The sequence below is a fragment of the Aspergillus lucknowensis genome (assembly GCF_044049455.1).
Source record: "Aspergillus lucknowensis strain CBS 449.75 chromosome Unknown BJX67scaffold_20, whole genome shotgun sequence".
Taxonomy (NCBI): domain Eukaryota; kingdom Fungi; phylum Ascomycota; class Eurotiomycetes; order Eurotiales; family Aspergillaceae; genus Aspergillus; species Aspergillus lucknowensis.
In genome coordinates this window covers 77,747-93,457 of record NW_027263564.1, presented here as the reverse complement: position 1 = coordinate 93,457, position 15,711 = coordinate 77,747, and the positions used below count along the sequence as shown (strand labels likewise).

The 15,711-nt window shown below is 51.4% G+C and overlaps 5 protein-coding genes across 5 annotated transcripts; 2 read left to right on the top strand and 3 right to left on the bottom strand.

The window, feature by feature from the left end:
* The first annotated feature begins 508 nt into the window (after positions 1-508).
* BJX67DRAFT_353208 (coiled-coil-helix-coiled-coil-helix domain-containing protein) lies at positions 509-2,024 on the top strand. Its single transcript, XM_071029104.1, has 3 exons — positions 509-821; positions 895-1,264; positions 1,330-2,024. The coding sequence occupies exons 1-3, from the start codon at positions 617-619 to the stop codon at positions 1,616-1,618; spliced, it is 864 nt and encodes a 287-aa protein (XP_070886132.1). The 5' UTR covers positions 509-616; the 3' UTR covers positions 1,619-2,024.
* Positions 2,025-6,510, bottom strand: BJX67DRAFT_353206 (armadillo-type protein). Its single transcript, XM_071029103.1, has 7 exons — positions 6,255-6,510; positions 6,136-6,180; positions 3,678-6,080; positions 3,194-3,627; positions 2,844-3,146; positions 2,656-2,797; positions 2,025-2,607 (listed from the first exon to the last, which is right to left on the bottom strand). The coding sequence occupies exons 1-7, from the start codon at positions 6,271-6,273 to the stop codon at positions 2,501-2,503; spliced, it is 3,453 nt and encodes a 1,150-aa protein (XP_070886131.1). The 5' UTR covers positions 6,274-6,510; the 3' UTR covers positions 2,025-2,500.
* A 52-nt stretch (positions 6,511-6,562) lies between these two features.
* BJX67DRAFT_353204 (uncharacterized protein) lies at positions 6,563-7,622 on the bottom strand. The gene has a single exon (XM_071029102.1). It carries the CDS (start codon positions 7,161-7,163, stop codon positions 6,642-6,644), a length of 522 nt encoding a protein of 173 aa, XP_070886130.1. The 5' UTR covers positions 7,164-7,622; the 3' UTR covers positions 6,563-6,641.
* Positions 7,623-9,146: 1,524 nt separating this feature from the next.
* Positions 9,147-11,596, top strand: BJX67DRAFT_381171 (uncharacterized protein; the record flags this gene model as incomplete). Its single annotated transcript, XM_071032973.1, has 2 exons — positions 9,147-10,014; positions 11,259-11,596. The coding sequence occupies 2 exons, from the start codon at positions 9,147-9,149 to the stop codon at positions 11,594-11,596; spliced, it is 1,206 nt and encodes a 401-aa protein (XP_070886129.1).
* A 1,839-nt stretch (positions 11,597-13,435) lies between these two features.
* BJX67DRAFT_353196 (Zn(II)2Cys6 transcription factor) lies at positions 13,436-15,411 on the bottom strand. Its single transcript, XM_071029101.1, has 2 exons — positions 15,157-15,411; positions 13,436-15,080 (listed from the first exon to the last, which is right to left on the bottom strand). Exons 1-2 carry the CDS (start codon positions 15,211-15,213, stop codon positions 13,719-13,721), a joined length of 1,419 nt encoding a protein of 472 aa, XP_070886128.1. The 5' UTR covers positions 15,214-15,411; the 3' UTR covers positions 13,436-13,718.
* Positions 15,412-15,711: the final 300 nt, after the last annotated feature.

Genomic DNA, 15,711 nt, shown 5'->3' with positions numbered 1-15,711 from the left:
GTGAGGTACTGTGTACGTGGGTACGTTAATTAACGTAGCAAGCGCTACACTCCCTCTTGCATCCCCTTCGCTCGCCATCAGCAAGAAGCTGGGGCAGAGCCATGTCTGTAGGGGCGTACTCCTTCACCTACATAGAGCCGCGGAAGTCACTAGCCTCCCCGGACGACATCCGGCGTCCCGCACCGGGGCCGGGAGCAGAGCCAGAGGACGAAGGAGAGACTGCTGTAAGGATAGACGCCAACCCCTTCCACGAGCGCTGCTAGACGCTCGTCGAGCGTAGGTATAATCGGCCTGCGGCTTATCGGGGAGAATCCGAAAGACTTTCTTCACGCTGTGATCACGAACCGGATATTGATCAAGAGATCTGTGCAGAGACAGATGGTTGAGTATGACTACTAGTATATCCAGACGGCTCGGTCCCCCTGATTGGCTAGCTGTTGTAGCCTGAGGCCACCAACATCGACCTTGAGTTCCGAATTCTCCCCGGGTGGTCTTTTTGTCAGCGACCTCCCCTCCGCTCAATTGACCACGATCCCTCGCCCATGTTATTGGACCCTCTCTGAGCTCCGTCTTCTTTCATCTTCGCATCCCCTTCACTTCCTTCCGTCCACCCATCATGCTCCGCCCGGCCTCCAGAGCGCTCCTTCGCGCGCCGGGGACCATCACCCGAAGCCCGGTAACAACAAGCAGACGGTTGATCAGCACGACACCGACAGGGACAAAGTCAAGAAGTTGGAAGAGTACCTTTGTACGACTGGGATTGGCAGCCGGCGCGGTCTACTATTATAATACGAGTAGCGTCTTCGCAGAGAGCCCCTCGCGTATGTACCAAAATTTCTTCTCGATATTTCCATACTCGTGCTACAGCAGACACTGATCAATTGATGTGAACAGTCTCCTTTCGCACGCCACCAAAACCCACTCAACAAGATGAAGAACCCCTCCCAACCCTCGACTCAGTGAAGCCCAAGTCGCGCGCAGCGAATCCTGCCGCACCTGCCGACACCCCGGCCGCTCCTGTCACACCCACCAGCAGCGACGACAATGCACAATCAGAGGCAACTCTGAAATCCGCGGAAGAGCTCGAGGAAGAAGCGGGCCAGGAAGCCGCGTTTAACCCGGAAACGGGTGAGATTAACTGGGACTGCCCCTGTCTTGGTGGGATGGCATACGGGCCCTGTGGGGAGCAATTCAGAGCTGCATTCAGCTGTTTTGTCTACTCAGAGGAGGAGCCGAAGGGCATTGACTGCATTGATAAGTTTAAGTGCGTCCCATCCCCATTGTCAAATATTGTGTGGCGCATATGACTCATTCGCAATTGGATTACAGGGCTATGCAGGATTGCTTCCGGCAATATCCTGAAGTTTACGGTGCGGAGCTTGACGACGACGAGGAGCCCGAGGCTCCCAATGACGTCGGCTCCGAGCAGACCCCAGCCTCGCCGTCCGATGCCTCTTCTTCCCCCGATGAGAAGCGTGAGCATGCAAAGGAGGGTCGCGAACAGGTGAAGACCGAAACGGTGGACAAGGGTGAGATCGCGGGAAGCGAGGAGGCCATCCCGAAGGCCTGGCACGAATCAGAAGCGGAAAAGAAGCCCGAGAAGCAGACGGAGAAATGAACTTATCCCGACATCTAACGGAGCCAAATACCCGAAACCCGGGATCGGGAGGTCGAATGCGAACCACGACGGAGAGATTCGAATGTACTATATCAACCGGGCCAACCAACCTTTCCTTCCCGGATTCCGCTCTTCCTCACTACGTATTCCCAGGTTTAGAACATACCTACGCGAAGAGGTATGAACCGTATTCCTGTGATCTATGCCATCTCCTACCCATCTGTTCCTTTTGTTTTCCCTTTTGTCTTTTAGCCTACTTTGATGCCTTTTCTGCTCGACTATGTACTTCTACGCCAAGGTTTGGCTTGTCCTACGTGAGAGAGAGACAAAATAGAATTTTATAGAGTTCCACCATGTTATCCTCTGCGTCGGTCACGAGGGCATTAGAGTGGAAACCGGGAATTCATGGTTCCGCAACGCATTGCAAAATTAAACTTGAGTAGCATTCTAATTCGCACTTTGAGGTAAGGGCTTAGTCCACATACTCTGTACAGCCAACGGCTCGTTCTATGGCAGCTTCATGGCATGCAGCACCGTACATATACATTGGCTACCATGGTAGATAAAACTCAGTCCAAGCATTAATTCGGGGCCAAGTAGTGAAAGCCTGTTTCGAGCTTTGTAGCTCTATCTCAGTAACCGGAGTCGAGGTCGTCCGGACATGCGACAGGAGCCATCTGGGGACGACTCCTGGGTAGAATTGAATAGCTCAACAGCGGTGTCTATACTTGCTTGGTCTCCCCTGCTGAACGTATGCAAGTGGACTCGTCTCGCCTGTTCTCGGAGAGAGGCTCCAACGATTTGGATCTGGCCCATTGCGCGGAGTGTGAATCTCCCCGGTCGGATATAGATGGTCATCGATAAGCACATTCAGCGCGAGCATCACCAATTCACGTCACTGAGTTGTAGTTTGCGAGAGCGAAACGCGGACCGATTTGCGCCTGCCTTGTCTACCCTGGTGTCTCTGTGAGGAGAACGCTTCTCAATTTCTAATGATGTTAGTATATGTCCTTCCCGGAAGGGGATTGTAAGCTCACCTTCGGTAGTTTCGGTCTCAGTAGACATCTCATAGTTCAATACCAGGCTCTTAATTCGTTGCTGCTCCTCCCTATCTGCCTGCTGTTGACTTCTCATGGCAACGGCAAAGGTAGAGTCGGAGGGCAAATCGATAGTGCGAGTCTGCCACGTCAGTCATTTCAACTAAGAAAGAGGAGTGTGCGTTTACCTGTTGCTTATTCCCCTTCTTCGTCATCAGGGAAAACGCCATCGTATTACCTGACGACTGAGGTTGAGGGGCAGGCACGTTTTCGGCCGCTATCTCGCGGGCAGACCGTTTCATCGGTAGAGGGAGATCAAACACGTGCTTGCGCTCAAACTTCCTCGACTCAACGCTTTCCGCCATCATCTTCTCGAATTCACGGTCAAATTCAGCTTCCGCCTCCGGATCCCGCTCTTCTTCTTGACGCGTCACAAAAATCTGCTCCTCTTCTGATTCGCTGTCTTCGTTCCGCTCGGCATTGGCAGACACCTATTCAATCAGCACATTTTCAACCCAGAGAGATTTCCTTGACGTACCTCGGCCTCATCGCTCGACTCTCCCTCTTCCTCAGCCTCCGGGATCGCATCATCTTCGAAATCCTCATCAGAAGCACTACTTTCGGATTCGTCATCGGGCTCCGTAGGCTTCTCCGAGTCTTGTGGCTTAAAATTTTGGGCCACAGCCTCACCGAAGACACGGCTAGCCTCTTCGAGTTCAGTGACTAGATTCCATTGAGGACGGGTCAGGGAGTATGTGTCCTGGACAAGAAAGTCGATATCCATCGGCAACGGGTCCTTTGTGCAAATGTAGTATTGAAAGAATTTCAAGAAGAAATCGAGCTTCTTCTTCGCAGACCCACGATCAAAACAGTGGCCGCACGTATCCAGAATGGTACAGGCCAGCCGAATCCGGAAGAAGTCGTCTGGCTGATCCAGCACGTTAATCTTTCCCGGCATTGGGGTGCCACCTTCTAAGAAACAGTTAGTAGTGGATCAAACAATGATTAATATGAAGACACACCATGGCCGAATGTGACGATCCGATATAGTGTATCGAAGACCACAGGAGAGTCGATCATTTTGTAGTTGTACAACTCGCCAAGGTATTTGACCTCCGCAATCCGCTTCTGGTTGAACTTGAAATCGTTCTGCTCTAGACCAAGAGTGATATGTTCGAGAATATTATCCACAACCCCAATCACGAACCCTTGGTGGTACCGGTAAAGAGCACTGACAAGGATTGCAAGAAGATGGATGTTGCCATATTTGACCTTAGCCGGCTTGCTGAAGACACGCTCCAGAATGTTGACGACCTCGAGTTCTTCCCAATGGAGCTTCCGGACAGATTTGAGGATCTTTGTATAGTTTCGCTTGTTCATGTCCAAATAGATCAGTTTCCGAATATAAGACTCCATAGGCGTCCGCTCCTTTTGCTGAATGGCAGGCCGGTGCGGCGGATTCACGTAGTAGACGGCGTTCTCAATTATCATGCGTTCCTGCTGGCCCAAATGCTGAACGGTCTTCTTCCTCCCCAGTGTCTCCAAGAATGATGCCATGCGCGGAGAAGTGTCCGGATTCCGAAACAAGTAACGTCCGCAATTCTCCAGGAGATGGCCAATAATTTCGATGTTCATCCGTGAAAACTCATCAAGCGAAACCTTGAAGCAGTGAAAGATGATATGCTCTGGGACAACTCCGAATTTTGTCAACTCTGCGAGGTAACGGATATTGCTCATTCGCACTTGACCGAGAAACTCCTTCGATTTTCGGCGTTGAAGACTGCGAAATTCTTCATCGAGATAGGCGGTCAACCCCTGGGGAACGTCTGGCATGTACTGCCCGAGAGTTGCTACGAGACGGGAGTACAAAGGCAAGAGATCGACGCGGCCTTTTGGAACATCAGAGACAGCTTTGACAAGCCTGTTCCTGGAGGCTTTTGAATTGAGAAAGCAGAAATCCAGTGCCAGCTGATCGACTTGATCTTTGGTCTGCAGGTCAGGAAGCTTGACCAAGAGCGCATCTACCTGAGCTCCGACGGTCTTGCTTGCAATGGCCGTAGATTGATCGTCCGCTTCGGCAGTCTTCTCTTCAGACTGCGTTGAGGGTTCCACCTTCTCCGTATTTGACTCCGGCCCCGGCTCACCATCAGGCTGTTTCTTTTTCGTAGCCTCGCCACCCTCGTTCTTCTTCTTTTTGCCATCCTCTAGCAGCACAGCCGGAACTTTGCCCTTAAGATCGACGAGATTTTCGTAGAATCGCCTCTCCTCTTCGTCTTCCCAAATACCAGGCCCTTCGCCTTGTCCTCGGAGGTATTCAGAGGTTTTCACCAGGCCAATACCACCACCTGAAGCAGAATCGGAAGCTTCCTGCTCGGCCAGCGCTGGCATATCCACTCCGAGAATCTCGCATAAAACCTGCGTGTTTGCAACCAACTTCTCCAGTGATTTTGTCTGCCTCTCGAAATTTGCTTGGCGGTCCTCAAAGATTTCACCACTTTTGACGTAGGCTTCTGCATTGCGCCGGCTCTGCATGGCAAGCGCTTTCTGGTCTCGAACAACATGAGCTTTGACATCTTCCAGATAGCGGTTCAGAATGCTCTTGAAACGAAGCTGAGATTTTTCCGGCGTAAGCGGTGTATCATCGTCGGTCATCGTCTGGTCTTCCCCAGCCGCACTATTGGGTGTCTCGGCAGGAGTGCTCGATGTCGTCACCCCATCAGCCTCGACAGTCTTCCTACCCTCTTCAACAGCCTTCACACCTAGAACATCCCAGCTAAAAGTCTTTGCAAACAGGACGGCGAGCGGCAGATTTGAGTGATCACGGTCATGCCCGAGAAGCTCTTTCAGAACCTCCAAGGGAAATGAATCGGGCTCCCTATCGCCTACAGTCGCGGGTCTGCTTCTCGACGCCCCCTCAGCAACTTTATTGCTCAGTGCAACGGCGCCGTCTTTACCCTTTGCACCCACATCCTCCGGCCGTTCGACGTCGTCAAGGGTTCGCAGCACTCCGACCAGCCATAATTCTGTCACAACCTTCAACAACACCCTATGGCGCGATAGCCGCTCTTTCTCCTCGCGTTCGCGAACTTCCTGGCTGAGGGCCTTCAGCTGGCTTTTATCCGGCGAACTGAGACCTCGTCCGAGCAGCCATCCCACCTGTCGGGTGAATTCCGCCGGTCCGAATCGCTGGTGGAGAGCGCTTGTAATTTCGACACCGGCGGTAATCTCCCCAGGAGATTTGAGCTTGCATAGACCCTCGTAACAGGCTGAGATGATCTCCGAGAGGTACTTGTGGAGGGATAAGGTGCGAATATCGGTCAGAAGGGTCTGTTGGGCAGCGGCGTTGATTCCCGTGCGAAGGCGCTTGATGAAGGCCGTGTTCTTCTTCAAGGACGAGTCGAGAGATTTTGCAACAGGAAATACGTCTGCAGCAAAGTCGACTGTTAAACAGGGAGTACACGCAGAAAACGAAGGACATACCACTCTCGCCGGCCCAGGCTCGCTCATTAAGAAGGCGGAGGTCCCCTATAGAATGAATCCTCGTTAGAGATCAGACTTCCGACAGTAGATACAGACAAAATGCTGCGTGTAGAGCGTACGCTTTCTCTGCCGATCCATCTCTTACGGCCCAGTGTGTTGTAGCAATCCCCGCGATCGAATTCAACTGTCGTGGAGAGGTTTTAAGAAATGGGAACGAAAAGCGTGGGAGTGACTTGAACGCCACATTGGTGAGAATTCAATGGGAAATAGACGCGGCACGTCTGGGTCTCGCGGGGGGTGGGATGGTCAAGGGGAATGTTGTACGATGCCGAAAAGCGTGGGCTCTGCGGCGACGACGAAGGCGGCGGAGATTCCTCGCTGGGCGGACCCGCGCTGGAGGCGTTGCAGTCCCCGCGCTGACTGTAGGAGGAAATTCCGCCATCTCGTCCTTTGCCTCGCAGCATCGAGACAATTCGACGGATTACATCATTGAAGTCAACGGCCCTTCAGATCTTCTGCATACAAGTAGGATGGTTCCATTCTATCCACCTGGGCAGCGGAACAAGAACGATCAGGCTATAGAACACCTCTGCCTCCAAGCGACGCAAGAAACGCCCCTTCACCTTCTCCAACAACCGAATGATTCTCCTCCGATTCCAGAGCCCATGGCAACTCTTCAATAGCCGCCTGCCCGTAAGACACAGGAACAGACAATCCACACCATGATCCTGCCTCCCCAAGTCATAGTACTCAAACACGATATCCTTGGGAAACATGCCCTTCCAGAAGGAGTCCACCATTCTCCATCCGAAAGCCTCCAGGGCATTCTGTATATCCACTGGCCCTTCCCAAAGCTCCTCGAGAATCTGCAGGCGGACTTCGTAAGGAACTGAAACCAAGGCATCCAACTTCAGCCCTCCCTCCTCCATCCTCCGAGAATACCGCTCCTTCGCAACTCTAATCGCATCCCTCAACTCAAGGATATTCACGGGGTCAAGCGCAGGGTATCTCTTTCCCGGAAACCCCATCTCCTCGTCCGTACGAGGCTGAGCTGTGTACAAAGCCTTCCCACCTAACGGGTACTGTAGTAGTATGGCCACATGGGAATCTCTTGAAAGGGAAACAAACTGGGAGTGTTCTGGCAGCGCAAATTGGGCCCTCACAGTTGCTACCTGGTTCGAGTCGTGACTTCACATTGGTGGTCCCTTCAGAGGATCCGTTTCGGTTCATCTGATGTCTGATATACCCTGCAGGTTCGACATAGCAGCAGAGCACGCTGGATTTCAGTCTATCAGCAAGCCGGTTCACTATATGTGTAGTTAAATTCGACCTGACTCAGCTTATGAGTAACGAAATGGTGTAAAATCTGCCCAGAGGCTGGTGTGCCACCAGGTGGTCAGGGCCATCAAGTCATAGCCCTAGGGGCTTTCTTTCGTGGTGAACATAGTTTAAGAACACAGAACTAACAATGGCATAGCATGGCAACCTGTAATGTAGGGCGATTTAGATCTAATGTGTTACATAAGTTTGACCCTCTTTTGCAAGGTGGCACATTTTCAATCACTTTGAGTTCGCACCACGCAGATATGGTACTTTCAAGCCTATCTGAGTATCTCGCATCAGGCCGAAACATACATGGAAAAGCCTTTCCTCATTGGTATAGATTCCTGGTGGTATGTTTTTAATTGAGTGAACTCAGGGAATTAACACACCAACCTCTGCCCTTTCTCCTCCTTCACTCTTGCATCCTTATTTCTATCCATTTTAGGCATACTTCTTCCCTAACTCACCCACACTCTCTCTCTTTCTCAGTTTTTTTTTTTTTTTTTCTCCCCCAACCCCTTCCCTCTCTCACTTACTCTCACCTTCAAACACAACCCACCACACTAATTGAAAAGAACCACGGCCATGTCCCAAGACAGCACGATACCACTCGACATCCTCGCCCCAGCAGGCCAGTCCAACAGAGTCGTCCTCACCATCGACCGCCGAGACCCCTCAATTATGGATCTCCAGATCATCTCTCGCACTCTGATCGCCCACAGCTCCGAGATGATCGACCTTACCAGCGACGCAGGCGATGATACCACCAGCATGGTGGACACGGGTACGGTATCTGGCGTTGAAAATGAGAAGACGGATGACCATGCGGATGCCCATGCAGAGAAAAAGGATACCACGGCCGAAGTTCATACAGTGCGCGGCGAAGATGGTACAGATAAAACAGAGGGTGGGGACGATGGGGGTGGGAAATCTAGCTAGACTACGGCGGCGCCGATTGACGGTGAGATTGAACGATGTGTGTGCTTAACATAGTCCTTGAAGGAGTGTTATCGTGGCCTTGCATGGCTGATTATTGGATAGGCCGTTCAGGACCCGGCTCGAGGATGTGTTGACAATCTGGAGCGGAGCGCTGCTACCTATCTTTTTGAACGGTTGTCGGTTTGGATTGCGTGTGAGGAACTGGAAAATTAAATCTCATGATTGCGCTGGGATTTGAGAGTAGCTCTATGGCGGGAAGTTCATCTTAGGCCCTCGTGGATACGGTTTGGCGGCCCAGAACCTTTTTTGTCGGAGATATGAACCATCAAATCCACCATGCAAGATGACAGGTCACTACTGAACAATCCTCCGAAGCATCTGTTCGTCTGTAGAAGTATCCCCCTGTGCGATATCCAAGGAAGTGAGAAGTATATTAGGGACAGAGGTGTCGTCTTCAACCTTCACTAGGTCGACCAGTTTAGCAATATTGAGCCTCTTTTCCCCGTCGGACCCGCACTTCTTAAACCGTTTGACAAGCTCGTCCCGTATGCTAGGCGCTATTCGAGTTTCATGATTGGGGTGTATGTTGCGCAACGCTAATGTCCGGGCCCAGTGATTCCCCGCGGGGCAACGTGCCACACATGACTTATTTTTGTCCGACGCACGTGGGTGGCTGCTGAGTGACATCTGGAGGATCTTCAGGATCACATTTTTCTCATCTCCGCACGACCTGAGCCCGGTATTTCACCATGATGCGAAAGAAGGACGCCTATACTAACATCACACCAATCCCCGCATGTGTCCCCCGTCAACTGGCCCTTGACATCCTCCACAGCCACGGCGAGATCATCACACTCAATCCGCTCGTACTCTCACACCGTCCGATCAAAGCCCCGCAGTATGCCACCGCTGATGAGTATTATTATACCTGGTACGAGATTACGGAGCGAGTGCAGGTTGTTCCCGGGTTGGGGAAGTTGGGGTCTGGCAAGATTAACTTCAAGGGCTGTTTTCACAATGTTCCCTGGGGCTTACAAACACACACGTACGCTCCGATGGGGATTGACCTTCGAAACAATTGGCGCATCGTCGGCAACGGACCTGATGAACCCTCTGAAGTACAGGATCCTCATCTTCAGGTTGGGCTAGAAAGAGGGCTCTATCTACGCGAGGATATTGAGATCGAATGCAATCTCACGCTGATGTCCCTCGTCAGGGCCCAGTTGAAGGCGGCCACAAAGGTGCTCGTGGATCGCCTCCTGAAGAAAGCTGAGCTTCTCGATGCCGGCGTTTTGCAGGCTACAGTGGAGGATGGGAAGCTCAGGACCTTCAATCCAGCCGATCGATCGCAGCATTCACAAGAACAACTCCGTCAGATGTCACAAAGACTGTCATACCAGATACCGAGTTCTCCAGCGGGCGTTTCGCGATTTGGATCGGTGTCGTCGGGATATTCAGGGTCACAGTCAACGCATTCAGAGCAGCAACCGTACCACTCATATTCACCTCCACAGCTTGAGCAACATTATAGAACCATACCCGTGGAATTGCCGGCTGACAACGACCAGAATCCGGGGAAGCACTATAATAATTTGCCTGAACTTGATAGTAACCAGAGTAGGTAACTTGAAATCTGTATGGCCTAATTCACTTTTTATATATATTATTTTTCCCCCCTAAGAGTCCCCTGCTCAACCTCCGTGCCCGGGGGAATCTCGACAAGAATACGAGACGTGAAGGGATTCAACCAGTGAAGGTCCCCTGCTCCTGCCGTTTTAGGTGAAGGGCGAGGCCGTCGGAGAGGTATAAATACCCCGACATTGCCCGCTGCTAGGAGTCCAACACCTTCGTCCTTTCTTATTTTGGGATCTTGCCTTACTGGTGACCTCATGTGGGATAACACGATTCCGAACCATGTGGCGGTCGCCGAGCATCATCTCGCTTCGGCCTTGGAAAGCACCCTTGCAGCCCATCGAAAGGAGCACGATCTGACACAGACGAAGAAGAATCAGGTACGTGTCGATGATGATGGCTACAAGCATCTGTAGCTAATCATGACTAGGTTGACGATAGCAAAACATTCAAGTGATTCCTAGCCGAGCAGCGCGTACTCTTGCTCCTTTACCGCGACCCGATCATTTCGCCGGCAATGATGTGCTGATAGAGGTCCAGTCCTCGTGGTTGTTGCGTCTTCAACCCGCGACTGTTGGCTTTCATTCGCGGATCGGGTCCTGCACCAATAACGAGGAGCAACGCACGCCCTGGCGGTGGTAGCGATGGGTGGGAAATCGCCACTCCACTAAAAAGAGTCAACCCTTCCTAGTGAAAAGCTATTCTGGCTGACACGATGACACGCGAGCTTGGTCGCGGGGCACCAGGCTGCAACTCCGTAAGTCCTTTCTTCCGCACTTTCTGACTTGTACCGTGTCCAAACTGTGTACTAATAATGATAGGATCCCCCTCCCCCCCCATGGCGCCCGGGGGCCCCTCCGGGTCCATGGAAGTCGTAAGTAATATGCATAGATTGCTCCCTACTCATCTTTTATTATAGCTAATAGTATTATCCCTTAGTTCAAAGCACAGTTGCAAGGACAAGGCGTTGCCATCCCCCCCTCCTCTCCCCCGCCTTGACGCCCGCGCAGCAAGTGCGGGTCGAAGAGTTATAACAGTCACTACAACAGATCAAAGACGATATCAAGAGCAAGAAGGCAGATACAGTGGCAGCAGAACAAGTTCTCGAAGCAAACAAGGAGTCTCTTCGAGAACTTGAAAGGGAACTACGCACGATTATATCGACCAAAACGACCAACCCGAAGAGGAGGTCGGGGATGATGAGATCACTCCAGGTCCTGATGGGATAGATGAGGGCTTGTTCGAACAGACAATAGCCCCATCAACCTCAATCATTGATGCCACTGAGAGCATCAACAGGACTTTAGCACAGAAGATGTGCAAGGCCATTGAAGAGCTTGCTTCATGGTCAAAGAGACACGAGTTGAAGCAAATGGCCAAGGAAGACCGGCCCATCACAATTGGGTATTGGAGGATCTTTGGCCGACTTTCAATAGACTCTCTAGTCTCTCGATTCATGTCTGGAATCCCAGAAGATGTCCAGACACTTTTTGAGAAGCAGACCTGGTCCGCGGAAGACTTCCTGCAACTTCCCGTCACCGGGGACGACGAACGGCAGGGAATCTAGACATTCGATGGAAAAGAGACATTGGGTGTGATGCCTATGTCGGCTCGACAATGTCTCTAAAAGATCGAGTCAAAAAGCACATGGCAATTGCCAATAACCACAAAGGTTGCAATCTGCCCAAGCAAATTGAACGGAATTTTCACTACAAACAAATTTGTAGGAGAAATGTCCGTACCAACTTCCGAAAGCTAGCAGCTTTCGAGAGCCCTATAGAGGCAGGGTACCTCCTGTTACTTGAGGGGATATTCATGATCCTCTTCAATACATACAGATACCCGGGCTATGTCACAGGCCATTCAACAAAGGCCACTTACAACATGACTGAGGATCTCAGAAACAGTCTTGAGTTACCCGCTTTGTCATGGCAAGGCATGAATGCTGCTTGGCCCCTGCATCAGGGGTTCCGTAACAAAGCTGCCAAATCATCGTCTCCATGTGCTAATTAAGCATGTGACAGAATGACATATCCACAGTCCGATCGCTCAAAGGGTGTAAGGGGGCGTAGGCAGCACATCAATTCTGGGGACCCATTGGGACCTTATATCTGCGCAAGATGCGCCGGATACAAGTGGCGGCGGGGCAAGCTCCCGGCCAAGGCATTCATCGCCAAGCTTGAAGAATTTCAAGCCAAAAGAGCCGCTATGAGGGCCAAGGTTAGAGATGATGCTCCGTGCGGTTGCTGCAGGCGCCTGGAGTCACAATCTCCTGCCAAAACTGGTGAAGCACGAAACTCAGATATCCGGAGACGCCGGGTGCATGATCTGCTTTCCGAACAGAGGAAGTCGAACATCATATTGCGACCACGTCGCTTATCGAGGCTCGAACAGGCGGTCCTGAGATCCGCTGCGAACATTGTGGCGCAATAGAGGGATCCCCCGAGGGTGGTCGAAGGCAGGCACAGAACGAGCTGCGAGCTCGGCAAGTTGCTGTGCGAACTATGCCACCAAACCTTCACAAAGACCGGAAAGCTTCGCTCCCAAGACACGATTGACCGCCACCGACTGGAGGTTCAAGTAAATGCTGGTCGCGAGGCGGGCCGGCCGATATTTTGTTATAGTTGAAAACAGTGGTCCACGGGTGATAATGGAATATTCCGTATCAAGCTGCAGCCAGTCGCAGTCGAATGCAACGCGTGTGCGGATTATTTCCGAACAAACAAAGAACTGCGCGATCCCTAGCTCCAGCGAGCAAAAGAAAATGTCCTCCCAAGCAGCGCAAGACCAGTCATTTCGGGGAGTGAGTGCGAAGGACAGACTTCGAACAAGCAAAATTCCGAGTCTTTAAAGACATCGCGCTTGCCTACTGCAATTGCCATGGGTTCCTGTGTGTTGTCTGCGTTGTGTGTATCTAAACATTCCTGATATCAATGCACTTTAATTGGTATACTAAGTAATACTATGACTGATATTGATGTGTAGTCCGCCTTGTACACCGGCGCGTTGTTCAAGGGGCCTTGTCATTATTTTCAACACAGCGATTGTCTTTGTGCTGAGTATTCCCCTGTTTAGTACTAGGAATTGCGCTTGCTGGGTTAACCGCCAATGCTTTCTGCATGGATTCTGAATGTTGCTTCCTTTCTGGGAAGTTCTGTCCTGCTCTGTGTATGTACTTGGCACTTCCCTCTCTCTACTTAGCTTTGGTACTACCGGTAATAAAAGGTCCACCGCAGGCACCATGAGTGGCGATGCATATCGCTGACTTCCAGGAACTGATAGACACCTTCGGAGACGTACTGTAAACCTCCGTGCCAAACTCTGGAGTGCTCTTCCGACGGATCATGTGGTATCCACGGATCTCAACCTGAGAAGATAGAAAAGAGGCCGAGAGTCCAAAGGTTAATTCGAGTCCGGAGGTTGACATTCTGGGGGGTAAACGAGACAAGGTCAGAAGAATAAACTTATTATCTCAGAGTATCAATTTGGATGGTATGCAACAATCAATAGAAAGGCTGCTCCTTAGCTTGACAGTGGGTAATACATACCGACAATTTAAACCGTTCGTTATAGACGGGTTATGAAGATGCTTCTGCCGATCACGCGTTGCTTCTCACTGCGAGGCCGAGTTTAGTAGTATGCACTAGGAGGGACATTCCGCCAAGCACTAAGACGTGTTGCAAAGCGCTTCAGGAAACATCAGCGATGCCCATAACCAGAGAGAACTTATCGAGCCAATCTCCAATAGGTCTAGTGGTGGAAGACATGGTGGTTGGATCGCAGTTCACTGTGGGCGGCGGCCCCTTCTTTGCGTATGCGGCGAAATTTTCCGCCAAACCCCGTAACGAATCTTGAACATCTGTACCCTTCGGCCGCAGCATTACACTCGACTGATTCCGAGTGATCCTTTTATTTTGTTCCAATTCAAGCACGGTGGAAAGTTGGTCTAACAGCGCCGTTGCAGAGCATAGACCTTCCAGAGTTAGCTGGGTCATACTTCTCACATGCGACGACGGAATAGGCGGTTTGAAAGATGCCTCCTCTTCAGCTCCCTCATCTTCCTGACTGGCGTCAAGCTTGCGCCGGAGCCTAAGTAGATGGGCCCTAGTGTCGGAGATCTCGCGTTGTAAGCGATCTAACACGGAGGGATCAGGGTCGGTGTCCGAGGACGAAATGGAACGTATACTTGAATAGTACCCAGCACATTTGGCGACCTCATTGAACGCATGGTCCATGATAAGAGTCAACAGTTCGGTTTTACCTCTTTGCGTTTCAACACTGGAGATATCATCCGTCATTGAGGTCCACTCAGAACTTCCCAGGAAGCAAGGCTCTCCCAAGATAAATGACTCTGCAACCAAGAAGGGCCTGAAACAAAGCATCAAAGTACGGCCCATCCCGGACTTATGCGCCAGAGGCCCACGAGCACGCATGACATGGCGAATTCCACGGGTGTGGGAAATCCAGGAATTCTCGCAATTACCATCCAGAACCTCATATCCCCCAAGAAGGACGCAAGCAGCGAGCGACTGTTCGGATAACGCGGATGGCGACCGTAAAAGTGATCGAAGATGGTAAATACCTCGACCGTACATGTGACGGGCACAGTATATGGCCTTCTCGTTCCCTTGTAACGTCCCCATTTGGAAGGTGATCAGAGCGCGGAGACCCCACATCAGGGCCGACGAGCGAGTGGATGGCGTCTGCTGTAGAAATTCCATCCAACTCACGTCCACCCGGAACCTAAATGAAGAGGTTATTCGAGGGAAGTGATATAACAGCCAATCATAGAAAGATATTCTTGTTTGTGTGCTGAGCGCCTCATACGCCAGGTTCGGCGCGACTACTTCATCAATAGTCGACGATAAGGGTAACAGCGCTTGATTGTTCTGTTTCCCTCTCACTGTACGAGTAGGACGGTTTTGAGCCTCACGAACGCGGTCCCGGGTTTGCTCCGGCGTCTGGATACGGAATTCGAGGGGGCGATGATAGCCCAGACATTTGATTCCTTTGTTGATGCATCGAAGGCATTGCGGACGCGCCTCGTCACACTGTGCTCCATAAATAAAGTAGAGTATGCGTTAATCTTTCAAGACTTTGTCACTTCGAACTGTCGGGTATACTAACCTTTACTCTGCGGTTCAAACAGGTACGACAGCCATTGCTCCGGGGGACTCCCACCATGATCGCAAGATTTCGATCCCTATTCGCCTAGCCCGATTATACCAGGACGTGGGTGTACGTGCAGCGGTGGGAGAAGAGGGTATGATGGAGACATGGGCGGAAGTGTATGATGCAGGTTAGAATTCCAAGTTGGAACAGGGGAAAGTCGACACTCGCAATGAGGCTCTTTGGCTCCTGAGCTGCCTAACCGGATTTAGGTTAGCGTGTCAGCCTCACTGTCCTCTGGTGCACGAAAGCGGGGCGTCGTTCGGCAGGCTTCCAGATTGCTGGGTATTTTCAAAGCTTCCCCAGTGCGATTTACTTCTTTGGTAGCTCAAGCCATCGCCCCCTTGACTCCTCAACAGTCAAGATTTGGGCCCCAATTGCGCGAAGAGGAAAGGGTTGTCTATAAAGCACTGTCGGTAGCAATCATCCTAGGCCCTCCTGGCTGAGTGACCGCCGCCACAGCCCATCCAAGTCTCGCACGTCTAAGCCTGGGGCTCCTGAAGGCACATTCAT